Here is a 21280-nt window from a genome sequence, read left to right on the forward strand (position 1 = left end):
TTTTTTGACTTAATGTTACAGGTACGTTAGTCATTAGGCATTAAACTTCTTTATGGTCTTTATGGTATACGGAATGTGTATTACGTTCGCATTGCTTATAACCATTTCTGTTTGGAAAATCGAGGTATCTCTGATAGAAGTCATTTAGATGGAGGGCGACGCCGACTACGCGGTATACACATTATATCGAATGAATATCAAATTGTTTGCGGAGATTAATAACGAGATTGTGTAACTTGACAGCAAATTTTGCCTGATTTTTTCGAATGGAAATAACAGCCGCGTATAAAAGCTAAATTATTCGCTTCAGAGGGACTGTGTAGAAGATGTTTCGGCTGGGTACATTTTATAAAATATTTACGTCCTTCGCTTATTCATTTTTTTGTTTGTAATTTTATTTTATGCCTGAAAGTGAACTTTGTGTGAGTTTGTTGGGGCGAATAAGACGTATCAGTTTCTCATCGGAAACATTGATACCTGCCTAATGTTGCTGATTCATTTCGTTTGAAGCTAGGAAATAGATATGAGGTCGTTCACAAATTACGTACGCTTATTAGGTCACAAGGAAGGGGGTTCGGATGTCAAAATTACTTAACTAGAAGAATAATTGAAAGTGTACACTTCAGGTCTATGTAGTTGTCTCGTTTTCACTTGTGTAAGAAAATAGAGTACACACTTGCCAGTATCAGTCTCGGCAAGCCTTGACTTCTTCGATTCAAAATCGTTTATTTTTCTATAAGTCTTTTCTAATGATAGAACTGAGGAAAAATAGGCGACTTCTTAACTATTTGGCAGAAAAATTTTGGTTTGACGTTCAAAACGTCACTTTGACAAATGGAATAGACGGAATAGATGGATGGTGCAGGTGCATTTAATAAATAGGCGGCTCTTGTGAATTTCCCCCAGCCCTCCAAGTATACAGACTTGGTCTTTAATTCTTTAAAATGTTTGCTTGCGTACTTTGTGGACGGCCCCTATGATATGACATAAACACATTTAATGTCCTTTTTTGAGGATATGTGTCATTTAGCTTACGGAAATGAACATTGTACAAAACATTAGGCGATGCTAACATCATGTAAATACAAGCGGAAAATGATAATATTCAGCGTTTCACTTGTAGTACTGATATATACGAAATATGCAAAACGTATTATTCATATGTTACGACCAATTTGTGCAAATTACGGACAATGATTACCAAGTTTTAGGTCGAATATCAAAATCGCACATTCACTCTGCTGCAAATAAGAGAATTACTCAAAGAGGATATTCTGTGATTTCAGATCTTTAATCTTTAAGTGTCATAGCAATTTAAATGTCGCTTTACTAACATGAAACATGCGTTTACATTGCTTAATCATGTAAAGCACCGTACGTGCGCTGCCACATTTTTGTGTTTTGACGAGTGGTATTTATCTCCCCACTCGTCAAAATAAGAAGAACGGATGCAATGTACTCTTAACTCACAAATTACCTACCTAAAATGCATTGGTCTAGAAGTAGTAGAATAAGGTGATTGTAGCCTATCATCGGTACGTTGTTCGACGTCATCTTCGCTATTTAATTAAAATTTGGAGAATTTTTTTCAAAAATAGGTCCTGCTCATTGTATCATTTGAATACTTTGTCTTTTACTTGCTACCCGTGTTATGGTCTAAGAATATATTTTCTTTTGGCCATAAACACATAGGGAACTAGAACACTTATTCGAAAGTTAGAAACTTGGTTTCTCCACGCGTAGTGCAGCGTCGTTCCAGATTCACGTGCCGTTGAATCTCTATAAGATAAAATGCCACCAAAACTTGACAGAATTTATTCTGTCCATATACAGGATTTTGTTCTAAGTTTTGAATTATTGATTGAAGAATCCCGTGAAGATTCAAGTCGTTGCGTTCTTAACCAGAACGTTTTTGCAAAGTGGAACACAATGGTTGCCCAAAACTCATGGATTAACATATTAGAAACCCACCACCAACTATAGAGATGGCGAAGGCAAGGGTGCCAGAGCACCGCATGACTTTTCAGTCAATCAATAAACATTCAATATTCCGAAGGTACAAAACTTTATTTTACCTGGAAAACATACTAATTCCAGGGGTGGTGTTACCTAATACGCAGAAAAAATTAAGTTAAAATGAATACACCAAAACAAACAAACAGAGCATAATTACTATTCCCTTTCCCATGGGCCGCGTGAAGCGAAAGTGGAGATAAAATCCTGTTTCGACCTCCGGATACAGTGGCAGAGGGTGGTCTAACAATCTTCAGTCGTTTCCACTGGCCCGTTACACGAATCAACTATGAAAATGTATCCACAAAACGCAGCACAACAAAGAGAAAATTCATTTCAATCAAAAAACAAAGACGGAACAAAAACCTCACGTAAAAACAAATTAAACCTCACTCACCCACCAGCCCACGCACGGATCATCTCACTCGCTTCCACAGAAAATTCACTCGCCTTCACACAAATACCACTCAAATTTCACACAAAATCAGAAACCAGAAACCGTAAAAACACACAAACTAAAAACATTGACACTGACACTAACAAAACTGCACGTTCACTAATCCAAAAAGAAGAAAACCCGACACAACGAAAAACCAAAAACGAAAACGAAAACAGAAAGAAAAAACGAAAAATGCCTTTTGTCAACGTGTTACCTATCCTTCACTTAGAACAAAGTAAGTAGTGCTGTCATTCCTAAATTAGGAACAAACGAATGTTGTTTGTAGAGTAAACATTGCAGCTTTTATGATATGTTTCTAGCTTTGCATCCAATGACTTTCCCTTTTTCCATCAAATATTAAATGGGTGCATAAAGGTAATGAAAAACTACAACGAGTTCACTTTTCAAGTTAATTATTTTTTATTCAAGACAGTGATGGCATCAAAAGAATCTTAAGTTTATTGTAGACTAGCAAGCAGTCCGAGTCAACTATGTTTTCGATTTAAATTTAATTCTTTTTGCACAAACTTTATTCGTCAAATTTCTCGTCATTTTTCATTATCACTTTTAAGCGTCAGGCAAGTCTATGGTCAGAATTAGTAATGTAGGTCAGTTTATGCCGATCTCGAGTATGGATAGTCAGCGTTCGTATTTAGATCGTAGTCTCCCCGTCTGGAACTAACAATAAAGGAAATCAAAATTAATAAAATCGAATTTGTCAAGTCAACTGATTTACTAACCCTTTGGCACAGCTAATGCCCATTTGTAGTTGTGTCGATTTATATTTTCTATTTGTTGCGACAAACGTTGACGAAGGATTGGCAACACTTTCAGCCCAAAGCGCTACAGAACGTTGATGACTACATAGATCTAAATGCCATCGAAATCAAAATGTTTCCTTCTATTCAACGCGTCAATTTACGTCGGTTCGCTTACCTCTATCACTAAGTGGAATGTGTATACCGTTCGGGCATCCTGGTTGAATACGACCACCTTCATTCGGCCAAAAATCAACGGTACCGGTGGAAAATAAGGTTCCATATCGCCCTTTATCCGTATGGATAATATCGACCAAAACTGCGTCCTCGTCACTTATAGCTTTAGCACCCCCAATAGAGGGATAGTATTGTGGAAATGCGGGATCGAGACCAGTTATTCTATGGACGAACATTGATAATCAAATAAGTTCTGTTGATTGCGATAAGAATCCAACAACCTTTCCAATTTGATAAGTCCATCAGATTTTTCAGTTATTGTCCGTCCAATCTGCCCTGCTAGATGAGCGCCAAGACTGTGGCCGACTATGTGAAGTTTCGCGTGCGGTAAGCCATTGTCGAATAAATCCAAGAAAATGTCAGCTATTGTCGGTCCAAGCTAAAATCATAAGTATCGCACCGTTTTGCTTTTATTACTTTTGTCGTATTAAGACATTAGGATGGGAGACGGTCGTTTGCGTAAATCATATTGTTTTCCCTCTCAAAGCACCCATCACTTTGCATACCCAAAATTGACAAAACTGAAAACTTACATCACTTGATTTACGAACAGCAGTCGGATACAGACCATCTGCCAACGTAGCCCAATCCAAGATTAATACATTATACGTGGCTCGTTCCATGTATGCATCAATAATCTTCTGAACAGTTGGTGACTTCGATGACTCTATGTATCCGTGTATATACAACACAGTGTTGCGATTTACATCAAATTCGGGATGGTTCAGTATTTGAAGTGCGTCTTTCAATTCAAATTTTTCTTTAAATGGATCGGTCCTAATGGATGGGGTTGATTAAATGTGTGTTTAACGAATGGATGGAACTTGTTTGAAACAATAATTGAAAAAATGGACTTCGGTTACCCATAGCAAAACACGAAATTGGCTTCTTCATTTCCAGCCGAAACCACTGTCATCGACCATAAACCTAAGTGGCGTGGAATCGATTATGTTAAGCGCGTGTAAATGAGTTATTGTTTCGGTACATTAACTTACCAATTAAGAGCGCACAAAGGTAGGCGGGCAACATCATGTTGGTGTTCATATTGTATCGACCGAAGCGTTACTGATGCCACAGTGGAAGGTTCTAACGAAATTGAAATTAAAATATAAATAAATTTTGTTCCAAAAACCTGTTAAGTTGGAATAATTAGCTAACAAAAATAAAAGGGAAGGTCAACTGGAAACAACAATTAGTAATTGTCTCTTTGAAATTTCGAATGCGCTTCTCTACATTCAAAGTGAATGATATATAATTTTGGCTACCACGAATTTGTATTTAGTGATTTTGAATCAGAACAAAAAATTTGTGTGGTAACGAACCTAATTCTCGACAATTGGCAGCCATCAAACCAGCGCCTATTTTCGAGAGAAAATAATATTTTCTTGAAATTTCCCGAGTTTTCCTGAAAAAACTCTCAGAGAAATTCGAGAAGGTTTTCAAGAAATTTCAGAAAATATTTTCTCAAAAATAGTCTCTGCATCGAACTATATAAATGCCCAGGAGAGTGTCACCGATGTGAAAGATCTATCGTACTAGAAGCTGCATTGACACAGGGAACATTATACCACTAGTGTAGTGGTACACCTACTGCTCTTCCATTCATAAAAAGTATTATCAATGAAATAAAAGGCGTCCTATTACTTGTACATATCTGAAGGAAGACTGGCTCGCCCACACCACATACTTAAATTTACTTTGAATAGAGTAGAGATCGTTATCTATCCATCCAGGTGGTAAATGACTATGGCGACCATTCGAGTTTTTAGACCCGTACGAAGTACTGGGGTCTTATAGGTTTACGCATACGTTTGTAACACGTCTAATTGGACTCCCTGAGTAAGGGGAAACCTATTGTGGTTGTCTAGAGATGCCAAATCCGCGAAAAAAAAATGTCCGTCTGTCCGTCTGTCTGTCTGCACGATAACTTTAGTAAAACGCATCCGATTTTGAAAATTCTTTTATCTGCCTAGAACGATAATCTCGATGTTATCCCTCTAGGGCAAATTTGTTTATCTCGATATATCTGTTCTCGGCAGATAAAATAGTGTATGCACCTCTTGCCAAAATTGTTATTGCGACGTGTGGACATCACGAATCTCGCCTTCGGCTCGAGCCGCGATGCCCACACGTCGCAATAACAATTTTGGCAAGAAGTACATAATCTACTATTTTTTCCCGTTTGGTAATGTCAAAAGACAGGCTAAGTTCGAAGATGAGTGATTTTGGATCGACCCCTCCCGAGCTGTGGCCCAATAAGTGCTTTACGGTTTTTCGAAGATATCTCCGGACATTTAAACGTTAAACTTGTAAGTGATACGTCAAATAAAAGGTATTTACAATACCGATCGACGAAAAAAAAGTTTATGGAAATCGGATGACCGACTCGTGAGTTAGACCCCTTGGTGTGGAACAGGCACAGGGCGGCAAGCAGTTTTTGCTTGTAGGTCGGCCACATTTGAACATATTTCGTCTGTTTTAGCTTTATTAGATAGGTATTGATCGTACCAATCAGGGAACATTTTTTTTATGAAATAATGTTCTCCGGAGCGTGAGCTAGGTCTCTTGAAGTGAGCTCTTATCTGGCTACTCGGAAGTACAGTGAACGTGGTGTATTTTGACAATATCTCGAGTAAATTTTGACCGAATTTCATGAATTTTTTTTGTTTGAAAGGTATTAACGAATGTAAAGCGTCGGTACTATTTCCGGTCTCCTAACAAAATGGCTGCCGGCGGCCATATTGGATTTTAGTAAAATAGAAATATCTTGGGAAAAATGATACTTAGAGAGTTTCTGTTAACATGGAAATAATTTATTATGTGTGTGGGGTTTCAGGGATTCCATATACGGACATCTATATATACCTATATACAGCTATATTGAGCTATATACAGGCATATAGAGCTATATAATAGCATATATTTATCTGTGAAATGTTTATTTATAGTGAAATATAGGTAAATATAGCGGTATATAGCTGTTTAAATAGGAATTTATGAAATTTGTCTTCGTACGGGGCTGTCTATATTGCCTCCGGCAATTTAGTTGTATATGATAACAAGGCAAAGAGTGGATAATGTAAGTGATTTTAAAGGGAGAATAGTTTTTCAGCAGAGAAGAAAATGAAGTAAGAGAAATGAAGAGTTTCACATTAAAGGCTTTTGATACGAATAGGTGTTTCGTACGGGTCGGCGTTAGCTATGTTTTTATATATAGTCTAACGGAAATAAGTATCATTTTCGACTAAAAATGACTCGCACACCGCCAACAAGGGACCTTTTTCGGAGTTTTTGACTATTCGAAATGATTGTCTTCGGAATGATGTCTCCTAACAACCATATTTTAAGCTTAGAAGGTTTCGTCGGAATCGACCAATTTTTTAACTGATCCCATTCCTGCATCCATTTCGAAAATCGCCTCGAAAATCGCCGATCGGTTGATTTATAATTGGCTTAAATTCACTCTGAAGTATGGTTTCCACTCAACTAAAAGTACTCCGTGTGAGAGCCGTGAGAGAGCAAGCTGTCAAATAAACAAAGCAAAAATTAAAAAATTCAATTTTGTCTCTCACACGGAGCAGGATTACACACAAATTACATTCCACCTGTGAATCCGGAAAACTAAATAACCCCCAAATAAAATATTACTGGACATAGTATACCACACTGATAAAAGAGCGATAAAACAGCTAGCTTGCCGAACCTTGAAAAAAAAGGCTCAACTTTAAAATACAAAACCATTTTCAGCAACGAACAATTGAATAGCAAAAGTTCCGAAAATATTTTTGTTATAAGACGTTACGTGTTTGAATGTTGTTCTTAAAATGTCTTGTTATTTCAGACCGTACTACATATACATTCATAAACGACCCCAGTGTGGTATAATACATGTTCCAACCTTTTGAATAATTAATTTGTCCTAAAATGAATTTATATAAAGTAATTGTCAATAAAGTGCGGAGGTTGTCTTCTGTAGAGGTCGTGTGCACATAACAGCATTTCGCTCGTAAAAGGGAAACTTTGCCGTCGTTTTGCTATTATAGCATTGATGTGCAGCAACAATTCGTGTACGTGAATTTACACTGTGGCTAACACCAAAACATTAGTAGCAGGATTATTTAACTTATACACAAAATATCGCGCCTAAGTGAATGTTTGTGTAAGACGAGTTGGTTCGTATTCGAAATTTATAATAATGCTAGTCAGCAAAAGCGACATTCAACACGTAAATATAATGCGGGCAACAACATGTTGGGAAACAGCATAGAATTATGGAAATAATTTTCAAATGCCTTGGAAAAATCAACTTACGGTAGATGTCGGTTGCGTCTCAAGAGAATCAAAAGAATTGCTTATAACCTTTCAGGTTTTGATTCCAGCTTAGCTCTGTTTTCTTTTTTAACGTAACAGGTACAATGGTATCACGTATGATGCAGCATTTTTGTAGATGGATACGAGAAAACAGAAAAATGCTTTTGTTAGGCGAGCATTAAATTTGAAAGCAGTTCTTGGCATGGTTTGGCAACGATATAGAGTGTATAAAACACTTGTTCCTATTGATTCAATTTCAAAACCAATAAATTGGCAAGAATACGGAGAGAAACGTTAGTTTGTAACATATGCTACGAGAATTTATTTATGTAACAAAGGACACATATCGTGTTGTGATACGCATAAAACATCTATTTATGCATCGACGTACAATTATGTAACTATGAACCGTTTGAATAAGCCCGATCATGTGGGGGGATGAGATGTTATGGTGTAGAGAATGGTATTGAATGACATACATGAATTCATATGTGCTGTGCATGCAGAAAGGTTCCCATACAAATACGAGATTTATCATAGGAACGCGTTAGCAGAGAGTCCGTGACGCAAGTCCCATTACAAAAAAAATATTCAAAACGTCGTTTGCAGAACAGCAAATTTGAAAACTCTCATCATTTGTTTCAAATAACTCTAAATAAATATTTTAAAGAATCTAGGCGTTCTCACGAGTTTATAAAACAAAATTGAATACTTTTTTCAACATTTTGCATTAATAAGCCGTTCAAAGATACCATTTCTCATGGCGACAGTGGTACTCGATATAGTGCTCTATCGAATACTACACTGATTTGCTCACGAAAAAGTCTAGCGAATCATAGTTGAAATGTAATTTCAACTCATCACCAATCTTCATAGCTCGTGGCCAGTCCTATAGTACAGCCACTTCATATCTATAGAAGAATCAAAACACAATGCGCATTCAAATCAATTTCAAAAAAATTTATTTTTCTTATTTATCAAGGGTATTTGTTACCAGGTGAATTTAATCAAATTTGTTTGGATCTTAAGCTGAAATCGTAGTCATTCCGTTTAGCTCTCCGTTCAATTTACAACAATGGAGTGTGTGATGAATTTCCACTGTGAAACGGCGGAAGTTTTTTTTTTAACGGAGTCATCGGAGTAAACACACTTCAAGATTTCAGATAAGAATAAAGAGAATATAATTGACCGGGAAGTGACACCTCAAAAAGTATTTGATACCATTTCTTGCTCTCGAACCTTTGTTCCGGTTCTTCAAAAAACATTTGATACCATCTCTTCCTTTCGAACCGATGTATTTGATTTTCCAACTCTATCTGTTGCTGTTGATTTCGAAAATATTCCTCTTCGCTTTTCGCCCTTTCTTCTTTCCTTATTCGCTCTTCTTCATCCCATTTTTCTCTAAGTTCATGTAATTTTTTAAAATTCTTAGAAATCAATGTAGAACGCTCGTCTCCCGTTTTCATATCTGCTAATTTCCGTAAATCTTTCCACATATCGTCGAAAACGTATGCATCATCTCCAAGTAAACTGAACAGAGGTAGTTCTGTAAGGTTATCGTCATTTTCGTCACTATTTTTTACCGGATCACAAATTGCTGCGCCACTCAAACAAAACAAAAATATTGAGATGCTGAAACAAAAATATTATTCAAGAAGAATAACATCACAATCTGTATATCATGCTATATGCTATGCACACGGTGACACACTTACGAAATTAATTTACCGACCATTTCAAACGATGTGAGTTGCAAGGTCTAGATTAAACTAAACTTTAAATTTCTGGACTTATTTGTAGATATGTGCGCAACAACACTCTATTAGTAAACAGTAGATTGTTGTTGTTGAATGCATGGTAGTTACTTATTTATTTAATCATTTATCTGAGTTAACTAGCTCGATACATTTTAAATACTAAAAATAATCTACTTGATCGCAAGTGACGAGAACTTTTAAAACTCGATAATTCAGGTTCTTTCACAAGTTGAAATTAAAGCATGGAAGTAAGAAAAATATGACGCATTTTCCGCCTGAACGCAAACATTTTAAGAAGAAAATTTTTTATAAAGAAAAATAAAATAAAATGGCGTAACAAGTGTCAGATGTTGAAGAAGTCAGAGTTAGGAAAATTTGAACATAGAGAAACTCCGACGGCACTTTTTTTTTATAATATTTTCTTGAAAAAATGTTTTCGTTCAGGCACAGAATACAGCCTGGGACAGTCAAAAAAGTGCATTTTTATTCATCGATTTCAGCTGTTTTGCCATAGTAATTTGTATTGTTAAAACAGCTGAAATCGATAAACACGAAAATCATAAAAATGCACTTTTTTGACTGTCCTTGGCTGTATGTCACCAAAAATAATATCAGATATTTTGGAAGTATGTACAGGGACTTGCGTCACATTTCCAGTTGTAAGGGTTTTTGACTGATTAAATTTACTTTGATGTACTGATGGCTGCAAGTAAATCGATCAACGGCTGTTATGACTTCTAAAATGAATGTATCGAATGTGGTACGTACATCCACCTGGAAGGGGTGCAAAACACAGAAAAGCAATTATTTTTCATTTAAAACAATTTTGATTGAGTGAAATAAACTGAATTATTTAAAAAAATGTGTTTGATTGATATGCAGGACTCATTGCGACGATATCAGTGCTATAAAAGGCAGACATGAGCAGAAGATTAAAATGTTAAAATTGTCAATTACATAAACGCCAAAATACCAAAGCAAATATTTATTGGTTTTGCGTCTGTTGAGCTTGTCCCTTCTGATATAATGAAATATTAATGTCACGAAAAGATTGACGTCACTGTAATGCTTTCGGTCATTGTAAATTTTACGAGACAACATCAATCTACTGAAGAATTTAATCTACCGAAATATTGGGTATTGGGAATATAAAATCTGGTTGATTGACAACAAACCAATGATCACTATCTTGCTTTATGTGAAAAAAGATGATGGAAAAAGTAAGAATCGTTCAGACTTTTAATAGCTGCATTGACTGTTTGCCATCACTAATGTTATTTTACTTTGGTGGTTATTGCATGTTATGTATACATATATAAATGGTAACGATTGGCAAAATCAAAAGTTTTTATTGCCAAGTATGAAGCACGTAGACGATCATTTGTATTTTAATGATAAATCAAGTAGTTGTTCCATCTTGTCATTTTATTTACACGACCATCACTTTATTGAATAACTGGCCTCGACATATATACTTGTTGTACTTCAACCACTTTGAGCAAACAACAATATGAATTTTTTACATGATGTAACATGTGTAACGGTAAAGGGAGTATATCGTATTTATGGGAACAAAATAAAAAGCTTTTAGGATCTGTGTCGATAGCAATAGTGGCACATAGGCTACGGATGATAGAATTTCTTAAATCTAGCCCTTCAACCCTTCAAACAGTTATGAAACGGTCAAACATGAAAGCGAGCGGAGCGAGTAAAAATTTGTATTATTGGATTCAATGTTTCTATCAACAAAATACTTCTGGATGGAAAAACTAAACTCAAATGTTTTCTTTTAAATACCTACACACCTATTGAGTGCGACCTGTGCGCTGATTACTGTCATTTTTAAAGTGTCATTACATTCTTTTGATCCTTCACAATCCACTTCGAATAGATTTGTATAACGTCAAACGCTCAATCTTCAATCAACATTAATTATTTTTTGCAAGATGAAATTTTCGAATCCAATTATAATCGAGCATTGAGTTGTAAAACACACGTACATGTACCGGTAACCGTTAATGGTTGTCTTCCTACGCGCATAAAACGAATTACTTTAACATTAATTTTGAGATGTGTTCGAGCATAAAGCTTGAATTCAATTCCAGGGACTATTTTTGGGAAAACGTGATTCCCGTGTTTCCTCAAGTCTTACTAAAATTCATGATTTTTACCCCAAATTTTCGCAAATTCTATTTTTGGGAAATTATTGTGAGAAAATTTGGAAAATGTGGGGAAGACAATGTTTTCCTAAAAATAGTCCATCAGTCCTTTTTCAATTCTCAAAGGCGTGTCGAGGATGCTAACTGGAATTGAATTGAAACACAAAATTTACTTGACATTGTCTGTTCAATGTTAGTCTCGCATTTTCTTCATACGATTGCAAAAACAATCTTTACTTCAAACATTGCTTATGGGACCGCAGTTTTTTTCCGCCCATTAGACATGCTTGTTGATTTTCGGCCTGCGGTAAATAATCCTTGTAATACCGAATCCTAAAGCTATTTTCATTTCCATTTATTTATAGAAACCAAAAATACGCATTTACCCCCATGCCACGATCTCATCGAAAAAAAAACTTTTTTTTGTTTCGTTTCGCTTGAAACGCACGTGCAATAACATCATCCAGAATCAGTAGATGTGATTTTCAAATTAAATTTTTAATGATAAATGAAATTTAATTTCAGTGAAGCTTTAAGCCCTTTGGCGTTCGTTAAAATAAAATGAATTTTGTTTCCGTAACTGCTGTACTACTTGTTTGAGGCTCATCTGCAAAACAAATTGTGGTTTACCGATTCATTCTGAAAAACGGTGTTATGATACACAACTCGGCTATTGAATTTGGCGAGTAATTTGAAAGCATTTTATTTATCGGAAATATTGGGCGTAACTATTTGCGGAAAATAAATAGAAAAATATTTCGCATGAAAAAATTTTCATTCCGCATTCCATTCAAAATGTTGTTTATTACATGTGCTGAGCCCCATGATGGGGCTCCCATCCCACGGAAAGTTGTCAATTATCATTTATTACATACATCAACCACCCACGTTTATTACGTAAAATGTTTTGATTTTTATATGCGAAAGTTAAGGTGCACTTTCCGAATGGAAAAGCAAATGAAATGAACTTAATTAGATGCTTCGAAGAAATTCCTTACTTGAGGGATCAATCCACGCCATTAGTCGTAAAAATTTAGACGTCAGAGAAAGCTTTTTTCTCCTTTGTTATGATCTGTCAGTTTTTCATATTTTCTTGGACCATAATGTTTTAAAATGTGTTCGGAATGGATTGGCATTAACAGATTATGTGAAAATATTTTTTTTCTATTTTATTATTTTGTTAATGCTAATGTTAATGTTGGATTTTGTGGTATAAAACTGAATTCACTTGTCTGTGTTTGAGCAACTAGCTTTGAAAGCTGTTACTTTGACTTGTGTGGATGTATACGTATAGTGTCTTTTGATTGCATATACAAACCATCCGCACTTGTCAAAGTAAGAGTTTCAAAAGCTTTTAACTTAAAAACTAATTTGTGAGTTAAGTTCATATAACAAAGTTGATCCTTCGTTTAATCAATTACTTACACCGCATCCAAAGTAATGTACTATGTTGTGTAATCCACACCATTAGTCGTATAAATTTATACGTCAGGGAGAGCTTTTTTCTCCTTTGTTATGATCTCTGTCAGTTTTTTTATTTTGCGATTTAGTATGGAAATGAAAACTAAAATTGAGATATCTTTGCTGTTTTAAGTGGTTTTTCATATTTTTTAAGTGGATTTGTGATCGTTGTAGTATAGTCAGGATGTCACAAAATTGGTTCTCTATCGTTCTTGGTTTAACCGAAAATTATCGGATGCTGCTATAGCCGAGGCTATAGCTAAAAAATTGTAAAAATTCGCTTACGTCTACTATGGAAAATTCTGCTACTCATAGGCGAGGGAAGTTTTCGTTTTAGCAAAATACGAAAAAAAATAATCGGAATTTCGTATTTTTTTGCTGATGCATTTCAGGCATTAACCCGTTCGGCACTGGTGACGAATTCTATTCACCTCTAATTTTCTCATGTAAAACTTTAGTCGGAAATGGATGTTCTGTGAAATTTTACGAAAAACTTTTCTTTCAAATTGATAAAATAACGCGGAAAAGCGTTGTCGTCATAAAAAATAAAAAAAAAGTTCAATTAAAACAATATGAAAGTATGCACACAACACGCAACACACCAAAAACTTCAAACTTCTAGAGAAAATTCTAATTCATGATTTCAATTGCGTTTTGGCAACTCGAAAGTCGAATTAATTTTATGTTTCGCTTCGTTTAAACCTGTTGTGATATGACAACTGTGGCGTCTCTACATTTAAATTTTCTAATATCTTCGATGCCATAATCGATAATCCGTTTTCTTTCTAAGACTGAAATTGCCCTTCGTTCATTTGTGTTTTATGTTCAAACTACACTTTAATAATTCATTGCGTGGCTTGTAAACTCACAATATGTTGTTGCACTAGTAATAAGGAACTGTTCGATAAATAATTTTATTTCATTTTGCGGTTTCTTCACATTGCTATTGATTTGAACAATTTGTTTTGGGAAGGTAGAGTTTCTAATAGAATTCTGAACGACATTTAAACATATTATTTACATGTTTACAGCAAACAATTGGTAATGCAATTCAGAGCGATATACCGAGCATTACACATTACACGATGGGCTTTTTCAATTTTTGTATGAATGTTTCAATTTTAAAAATTTGTTGTATTCATCGCTCTGTTGGCCAGTGGTAGCTAAACAGCCTCGATTCAAACAACACACACACGTCACGGAGTGTGTGTGTTGTTTGAATCGAGGCTGTTTAGCTTATAGCTCTATGGCCTCTATGGTTAACTGCATACTAAGGGTTAAAATTGAAGTACCGTTGTCGAGTGTTGAAAACGTTGCTCCTAACTTATGCTAAAACAATTTTTTAGCGAATTTAATTCCAAAACTCGCCTCCGACTCATGCTGGAAACCACTCATTCCCTAAAAATAAACCTTTTAGCATGCGTTAGGAAAATAACTAATTCGGCCTTGAGGTCACGAAAATTGCTTAATTCAACTCTACCGTAATTTTGGTTCATTTACTCGCTATTTCTCATCGCAATAGTTTTATGAAAAAAATTACGTAACTTTAAGCCAAGTGAGTGAAATTTCCGAATTAGAATGAGAAAATTATTCAATGTGCAAAACTTTGAATCGAAGCAACATTTCGGAAGGTTAGTTGGCACATGGGAAGAGCTGTTATTTCACGAAATATGAAGTGATTTATCTGTCTGAAACTTTATGTTATTGCTAGATATAAATTGTAACGAAACAAACTTATTCAGGCATCCATTTCACACTCACACACACATTTTAAGCGTCCGGAATATTATTCAAAAATAAACATGATTTTGATGGCACAAAATATTTAACACTTACTTTGGGAATCAGAAGGCTGAACGTGACAGTAATTTATCTCGTCAGTAAAGATGGGCACACTGGAAAGTTTTTCGTTTAAATTTTGAATTTGTATCCAACGAATGCTTCACCACAAATAATTTAATTTCTCAAAAACGACTAACAAAAAAAAATTTGTCAGATGATTAACTGTGACGCTCATGCATTGACAAATTATTTGTTCTGAAAGCAATCATCTTCTAAATAGAGATAATAGTCTGGTAAATACCATATTCAACGTTGAACGCATAAAAAACTTTGTGCAAAAGAGATGCAGCATTTTTATTAGAGAATTTCATACGTTTACTCTCAAAATATCTTATATTTGTATTGCACTGAAGTTTTTTTTTGTATCTGTATAGTGTCCCTATTTAGACTTTCATTATTTTAACGTTTACACTTTTGCAATAATTTTATTTTCATTGTATAGTCGTCATATCTGGATCGAGATCTGGATTTTTATTCCGTTAAAAAAGTGTACAGTGACAAACTCTCTAAATGACCGCCTTTTTCTAAATCTCTGATTTCTACAATTTCTCTCATTTCTCCAAAACGAATATATAGAGAGAAATGATTGAAGTAAGAGAAATAAGAAATTTAGAAAAAGACGGTCATTTAAAGAGTTTATCACTGTAGTTCTCTCGGAGAGTTTTTTTACCATCACATTGATGAAACACCCGGAAACACCTGAACTAACAGATTTTTTCTCCGTACCTATAAAGTCTAGTTCTATTTAATTAATCGGCAGATTACAATAGAAACACATAATGTACCAAGTAACCTGTACGAACCGAACAATAACAAATAGATAATTTCAGAGAATTTCAGTTAATTCGAAACAGGACAGCGGCAGGAAACTGTGCTGTGCACGTATCCAAAGCTAGAGTGTTCGATCACCCGATGTAAAGCAATATTCTGTCGTACATATAATAGTCATTTGTGTACCTGTTTTGGACGATTGATTTTAGGCAATTTCGCGGATTGTAGGCCGAACGAAGTGAGGCTTACAAGCGAAAGTGCCTTAAATCAACCGTCCCAAACAGGTGCACATGTGAGTTTTCATGCAGAGGGCCGGAAACCCGAGAAAATTCGAAAAATTGCCCTCATTTTCGGCCCCGAAGCATGAAAATACTAATTTTAGACTAAGCAACATTTGTATGCTTGCTAAGAGGACCGAAAGTAAAGCTGTCAATTCGCGGGGCGAAAGCTTTCGCTTTCGCCCCTTGAATTGACATTTCTTTACTTTCGGTCCTCTTAGCAAGCATACAAATGTTGCTTAGTCTAAAATTAGTATTTTCATGCTTCGGGGCCGAAAATGAGGGCAATTTTTCGAATTTTCTCGGGTTTCCGGCCTGCGGCGCGGGCTGCAAACTTCACACGTTTGAATTTTTTTACTTTCGCCCCTTGTTATGCAAAATACTATTCATAGTATGAAAATTGGCTATGAGTTCAAGAAATTTTGCGGATGTATGGAAATGACCCATTTCACGAGAGAGTAAAGTTAAAGTTTATTTTACTCTGCCGTGCCCATTTCAAACGAGTCAACTAATTGTTATTTTATCTGTTTTGGACGATTGATTTTAGCCAATTTCGCTAGTTGTAGCCCGAACGAAGTGAGCGCTTTTTATTTAAAACTATTCCCCGCTACTCCTCCCGCAATAAAGGATAATAATCTCATAATTGCCGATTGTAAAGCTCGATAACACGATTAAATTGAATGTCAAGTCTTCAATATTTTGCAAGAATTTTTCATCATCATCGAATCATATCGATATCGGTAACTATCTCCGATTTCACATTCCATACAAAATGTTGCACATAAATGCGCAAAATAGTCTCTTTCTTAAAAATATACACTTTTTCATCTTCGCCTTGTAAAATTGAACCGCAATTAAGTCGTCTTAATCGGCAAAACGTAAAGTAGCAGAGGGTTACGGCAGTGGAGTCAAACATTCTTGGTGTGAGTTAAAATACACGCAATGCATGCAATCAAAGGCTCTATACCAGGCAAAAGTTCAACATATTTTATCTGTCAAAAACGGTCCCTTACAGCCGCCGCTTCTTTACATTTTGTATGAAGAATTTTGAAAACGGCGGATGTTAGGGACCGTTTTTGACAGATAAATGTTTTTGATCTGGTATGGAGCCTTTGATGCAATTGTACACGCATCCATATATCGAAAATTGGAGTCTTTTGACGCTTGACTAGCGAGTTGAAGTGTTTATGCTGAGAGCAGTGCTATGGTATGGTTATCATATCTTTTATCTTATACAAATGTGATGGTATAAGATTTAAAACGCGGCACTTTTGAATCTAAAATTTTAGTGCCGTTTTCTGTAGCAATGCTTTTCACTACGTACATACTTATTAGTACCTTTGCTGTTGATTCATAATTGTAAAATCTCGTTTTCGTGTGCTGATTGACCTCGGCTACGCTTCGGCTTAACAAAATTGACACGAAAACTCTACTTTTCATCGTTTTATCCAAGGTAAATAAATATAGTGAGGAGGTAATGCCATATACAACCGAATCAGATGTGCAGTGGCACGAAAGTTTACTATAAACGCCATCTATCCCTGTCTTTAAAATAACAAAACTGCTTAGAAACCTGGGCCATCTGTTTTGTGATAGGCACAACATTTTGTGAAACACAAGCAAATATTAGTCAACCATTTTAAAAAAAGATGTCAGTGGCAACGAACTATTGTGCTAGGCCGCGCGTGTGAATGGCATTACCTCCGCCCATTACCTCACTATATTTACCTTGGTTTTATCCCTTTAGTCATGAGTCTAGTTACACTCTGAATCGCTGTAACGATTTGCATTTTGTTTCTCAACTTAGATTTCTAATGAACAACAATCAACGTGGTATTATGTTGTTAAGGTTGTCGAGCTAACAGTTGTTTTAAGAAGAGACTTATCGACCTAGGCTATAAAAAATTCGCTCGCTCGCCTCTATATATCATGTCGAAATCATCAAATGCGGAAAATATATGAAAATCCTTTATCGCACTTGCGGAATCCGGATTCGATTCTCTAATTTTGTTGAACGAAATATATCCCACAATTAAATACATACCACAACAAATACCGCATTACACATTTCCACACGAGTATGATGTAACTGATTGAAAGCTACTCGACAAACTACCGAAACGGGTAAATAGACTAATTATAGGTACTGTTCTCACAGCTCATGTTATTTATACTACACACCACGCGTAACTTAAAGTGAGTTACCTGCATTTTCTGAAATCGTGATGATTTAGCGCAAATTGTTTAACCACCAATTCTAGCGTGAGATTTCATTTCTTACAAACCGCGGAATCACAATCAGCATCAGTTACATTGGGCTATAATAGCAGTTTTCGAGATACGTACAGTTACAGAGTGACTAACGATAGATGGTCCTGTGGGACACGGTTTGTTTAACATTTTCACGTGGTGTGGTGTAAGGTGTGAAGCTCAAACTTTGCGACTGTACTTCAATGGATGACTAAATTTTAATTTTCTTTCGAAGTAAGACAAATTTGTTATCCGTTCGCAGTACAATGTTAGTTTTCCCTGCATAACCTATTCTTTGTCCCTAATATGATAAAAAATTCCAATTTTGACGGTTTCTTGCCTCCTCATGGGTTCTGCTAATTACTTTCCATCAAATAACGTAGCACCTAATGCGTTTCGCGAAGTACCTCGAAATGTAAATTTCTATCTTGCATCTATATATGGCATGGTATGGCAACCATCAAGACGACGACATATTATTTTTTGACTTCACAATATTAGAAGAATCGCCATCTGCACAACCTAACCGGTTTAATTAAGCTAACTTTTGATCTACTCCATTGAAAATTCGCCTAGACCCATCGCAGTCTTCCATTCTGTGAAGTTCTGTAATTTTTCAGAAACATTTTCTTGAAAGCGCAATTACACACTTGTCAGTTGATGAGTTCTGGACGCTTTGTTGCGAATTCGAAATTGTTGTGGAAAAGAAATCTAATTTTAGTACTCAGGTGAACTGATTGCACGCATCGTGGCGAACAGAAATTTCCATAAAATTTTCATTTCACTTGCAAAAATGGTCGAGCACCACCATCATAGAAACAGACATTTCGAACAACTTATTTCCGTTGCAAATTCATTCCAATCACTTTCGAGACAAGTCGTACCTCTGGATGTTTTCGAACAAATTTTGAAACTCCATGTTACCGCATTGTGATGTTTCTCGGGAAACAAAAAGAAAAGATTCACTTTCTCGGCAGACCAAAATTTTATTTGCATTTTAATCTACAAATAATGTGAATTGATATTTTAATTCCATTCCGGCCGGGCCAAAGAAGTCGTTTTCTGTAGAGGAATGCGTCGCAGCTGAAAATTGACACAATGAAATTGATTAGTTTACGGGACTGTCGATCTAATAGACTTTTGAACTTACCACATTTCATTACTTGGAACGCGCACGCATCTTTCTACGCTTACGCTTTAGCCTTCGCATACGCTTCTTACGCCACTGTAAACGAAATGAGAAAATTCGATGTTAGCAAAATGTTAGGTTATGGGTGTAGCTTGTGTGAGAAAAAAATCAATTAATTCGACTAGCACAGAACACATTTCACGTTATCATTTCGACTAAATCGATTAGAAGCCGCAATTTGAATCTCATTCATCGGTAAATGTGAAAAATACAAATTTTCAACACGTGCATCGACCAAATGTCGGAACACCCAAAAACACTACGCGTTAAATTGAATCGAAATTTTCGCTAAATATTCCACTCATTTCCACCAAACTGAGCGTCACATTTCATTTAATTCACTTTTCGACAAACAATTGCAATTACCTTAGCTCTCATTTTACTTGAAAAAGTACTTGTGAAAAGGTTTTAAGTGTTGGCTGTGCCGGCACACGTCTGCCCTATTCGATATTCTTCGAGTGAAAGACCTATGGCTGACTATTCATCGATGAGATGAACGAAACGAGACGGATGTACGGCCATTTTGCTTTAGGTTCATTTTTCGGCGTGATGAATGTTGACAGATACTTTGCACCGTTAGCGCCATCTAACCATATTTTTGTGAAACAATAATATGCGCGCAAACTGTTACACTGTTTTTGAATTATTTTTTGTTTGATTTGTAACATTGCGAGTGAATTTATCAGAAAAGTTCAATTCTAACGGATTTTCCCATTTTATTTGCAGACCTTCTGTGTTGTATCGCAACGCTTCAGGAAAAATTACATCCATCGCTTCACTGGAACCAATAGTTTGTTTTTGTTTGAACCGTGGAGCCAGACACGAAGAGTATGCGTTTACATTTCGACCAACCAGTATTTCGATTACTTGGTAATGATTACAATTGGGGTCAATTGCGGTTTTCTGGCAATGACCGAAACTATCGAAGAAGCAGAGTGAGTTTACGGACTTTTTGTTTCAAAATTTTATATTTTCGGATGATGGATCAATGTTGAGTGCTACAATGATTGAAATTTGGAAGAATTTTTGTTTTTAAACAGGTTCGCAGCGTTTGTTAGGCGATTTATGAAAATCAAATCTTTTAACTTCACTCAATATTGACAACTGTCCCTCTTGGAAATTTTCAAATTTTTCAATTAAAATTCCATTTTTCAAAATTGCAGGTACGTTTTTCTTGCCATTTACTCATGCGAAATGGTTATAAAAATCATTGCCAAAGGATTCCTTCTGAACAAGTACACCTACCTGCGAAATCCCTGGAATTGGCTGGATTTTGTGGTAATCACAAGCGGTTATGCAACGATCGGCATGGATGTGGGAAATTTGGCTGGTTTGCGAACATTTCGTGTCTTACGAGCTTTAAAGACTGTTTCCATAATGCCAGGTGTGTAGTGGGCAAACGGTAAGAATATACATTTTGGAGTGTGTTAACTGATGTGTTGATTCGTCTAGGACTGAAAACCATTATCAACGCATTATTACATTCATTCAAGCAATTGGCAGAAGTAATGACTCTGACAATATTTTGTCTGATGGTTTTTGCACTGTTTGCACTTCAGGTAAGTCAATTCTGAGGGATCATTCATAAATTACGTAACGCTTTTTCAGTGCTGTCATCAAAATTAAATCTTAAAAACCTGGCCTGGGCTTCAATTCTCATATGTTCGTAACTTTAAGAATTCGTTGACAGTTCTTATGGGATTTTATACTTGCAGCTGTCTCCCCAGCCGCGTATTTCTCGAGTTATTTAAGATTTGAATTTTGATGACAGCACTGAAAAAGCTTTACGTAACTTATGAATTATCCCTGAAGGAC

The 21280-nt window shown here is 35.8% G+C and overlaps 2 protein-coding genes and 1 long non-coding RNA gene across 13 annotated transcripts in view; 1 reads left to right on the plus strand and 2 right to left on the minus strand.

The window, feature by feature from the left end:
* Window positions 1–21280, plus strand: part of LOC119074910 (sodium channel protein 60E) — a 90818-nt gene that overhangs the window by 49759 nt on the left and 19779 nt on the right. For all 11 annotated transcript variants that reach the window (XM_037181257.1, XM_037181258.1, XM_037181260.1 and 8 more), the window contains 3 exons: window positions 20192–20400; window positions 20629–20849; window positions 20918–21024. In XM_037181257.1, coding sequence (XP_037037152.1) covers window positions 20192–20400; window positions 20629–20849; window positions 20918–21024 — 537 coding nt within the window. The remainder of the gene's footprint in view (window positions 1–20191; window positions 20401–20628; window positions 20850–20917; window positions 21025–21280) is intronic.
* LOC119074911 (phospholipase A1 member A-like) lies at window positions 2990–15179 on the minus strand. The gene is made up of 8 exons (XM_037181269.1): window positions 14973–15179; window positions 4443–4533; window positions 4311–4374; window positions 3981–4224; window positions 3669–3826; window positions 3389–3609; window positions 3193–3322; window positions 2990–3130 (listed from the first exon to the last, which is right to left on the minus strand). Exons 2-8 carry the CDS (start codon window positions 4489–4491, stop codon window positions 3067–3069), a joined length of 930 nt encoding a protein of 309 aa, XP_037037164.1. The 5' UTR covers window positions 4492–4533; window positions 14973–15179; the 3' UTR covers window positions 2990–3066.
* Window positions 19243–19989, minus strand: LOC119074913. Its single transcript, XR_005087266.1, has 3 exons — window positions 19832–19989; window positions 19427–19501; window positions 19243–19359 (listed from the first exon to the last, which is right to left on the minus strand). It is a non-coding gene; the product is annotated as an uncharacterized LOC119074913 (long non-coding RNA).

This window comes from Bradysia coprophila, unplaced genomic scaffold (genome assembly GCF_014529535.1).
Source record: "Bradysia coprophila strain Holo2 unplaced genomic scaffold, BU_Bcop_v1 contig_151, whole genome shotgun sequence".
NCBI lineage: Eukaryota > Metazoa > Arthropoda > Insecta > Diptera > Sciaridae > Bradysia > Bradysia coprophila.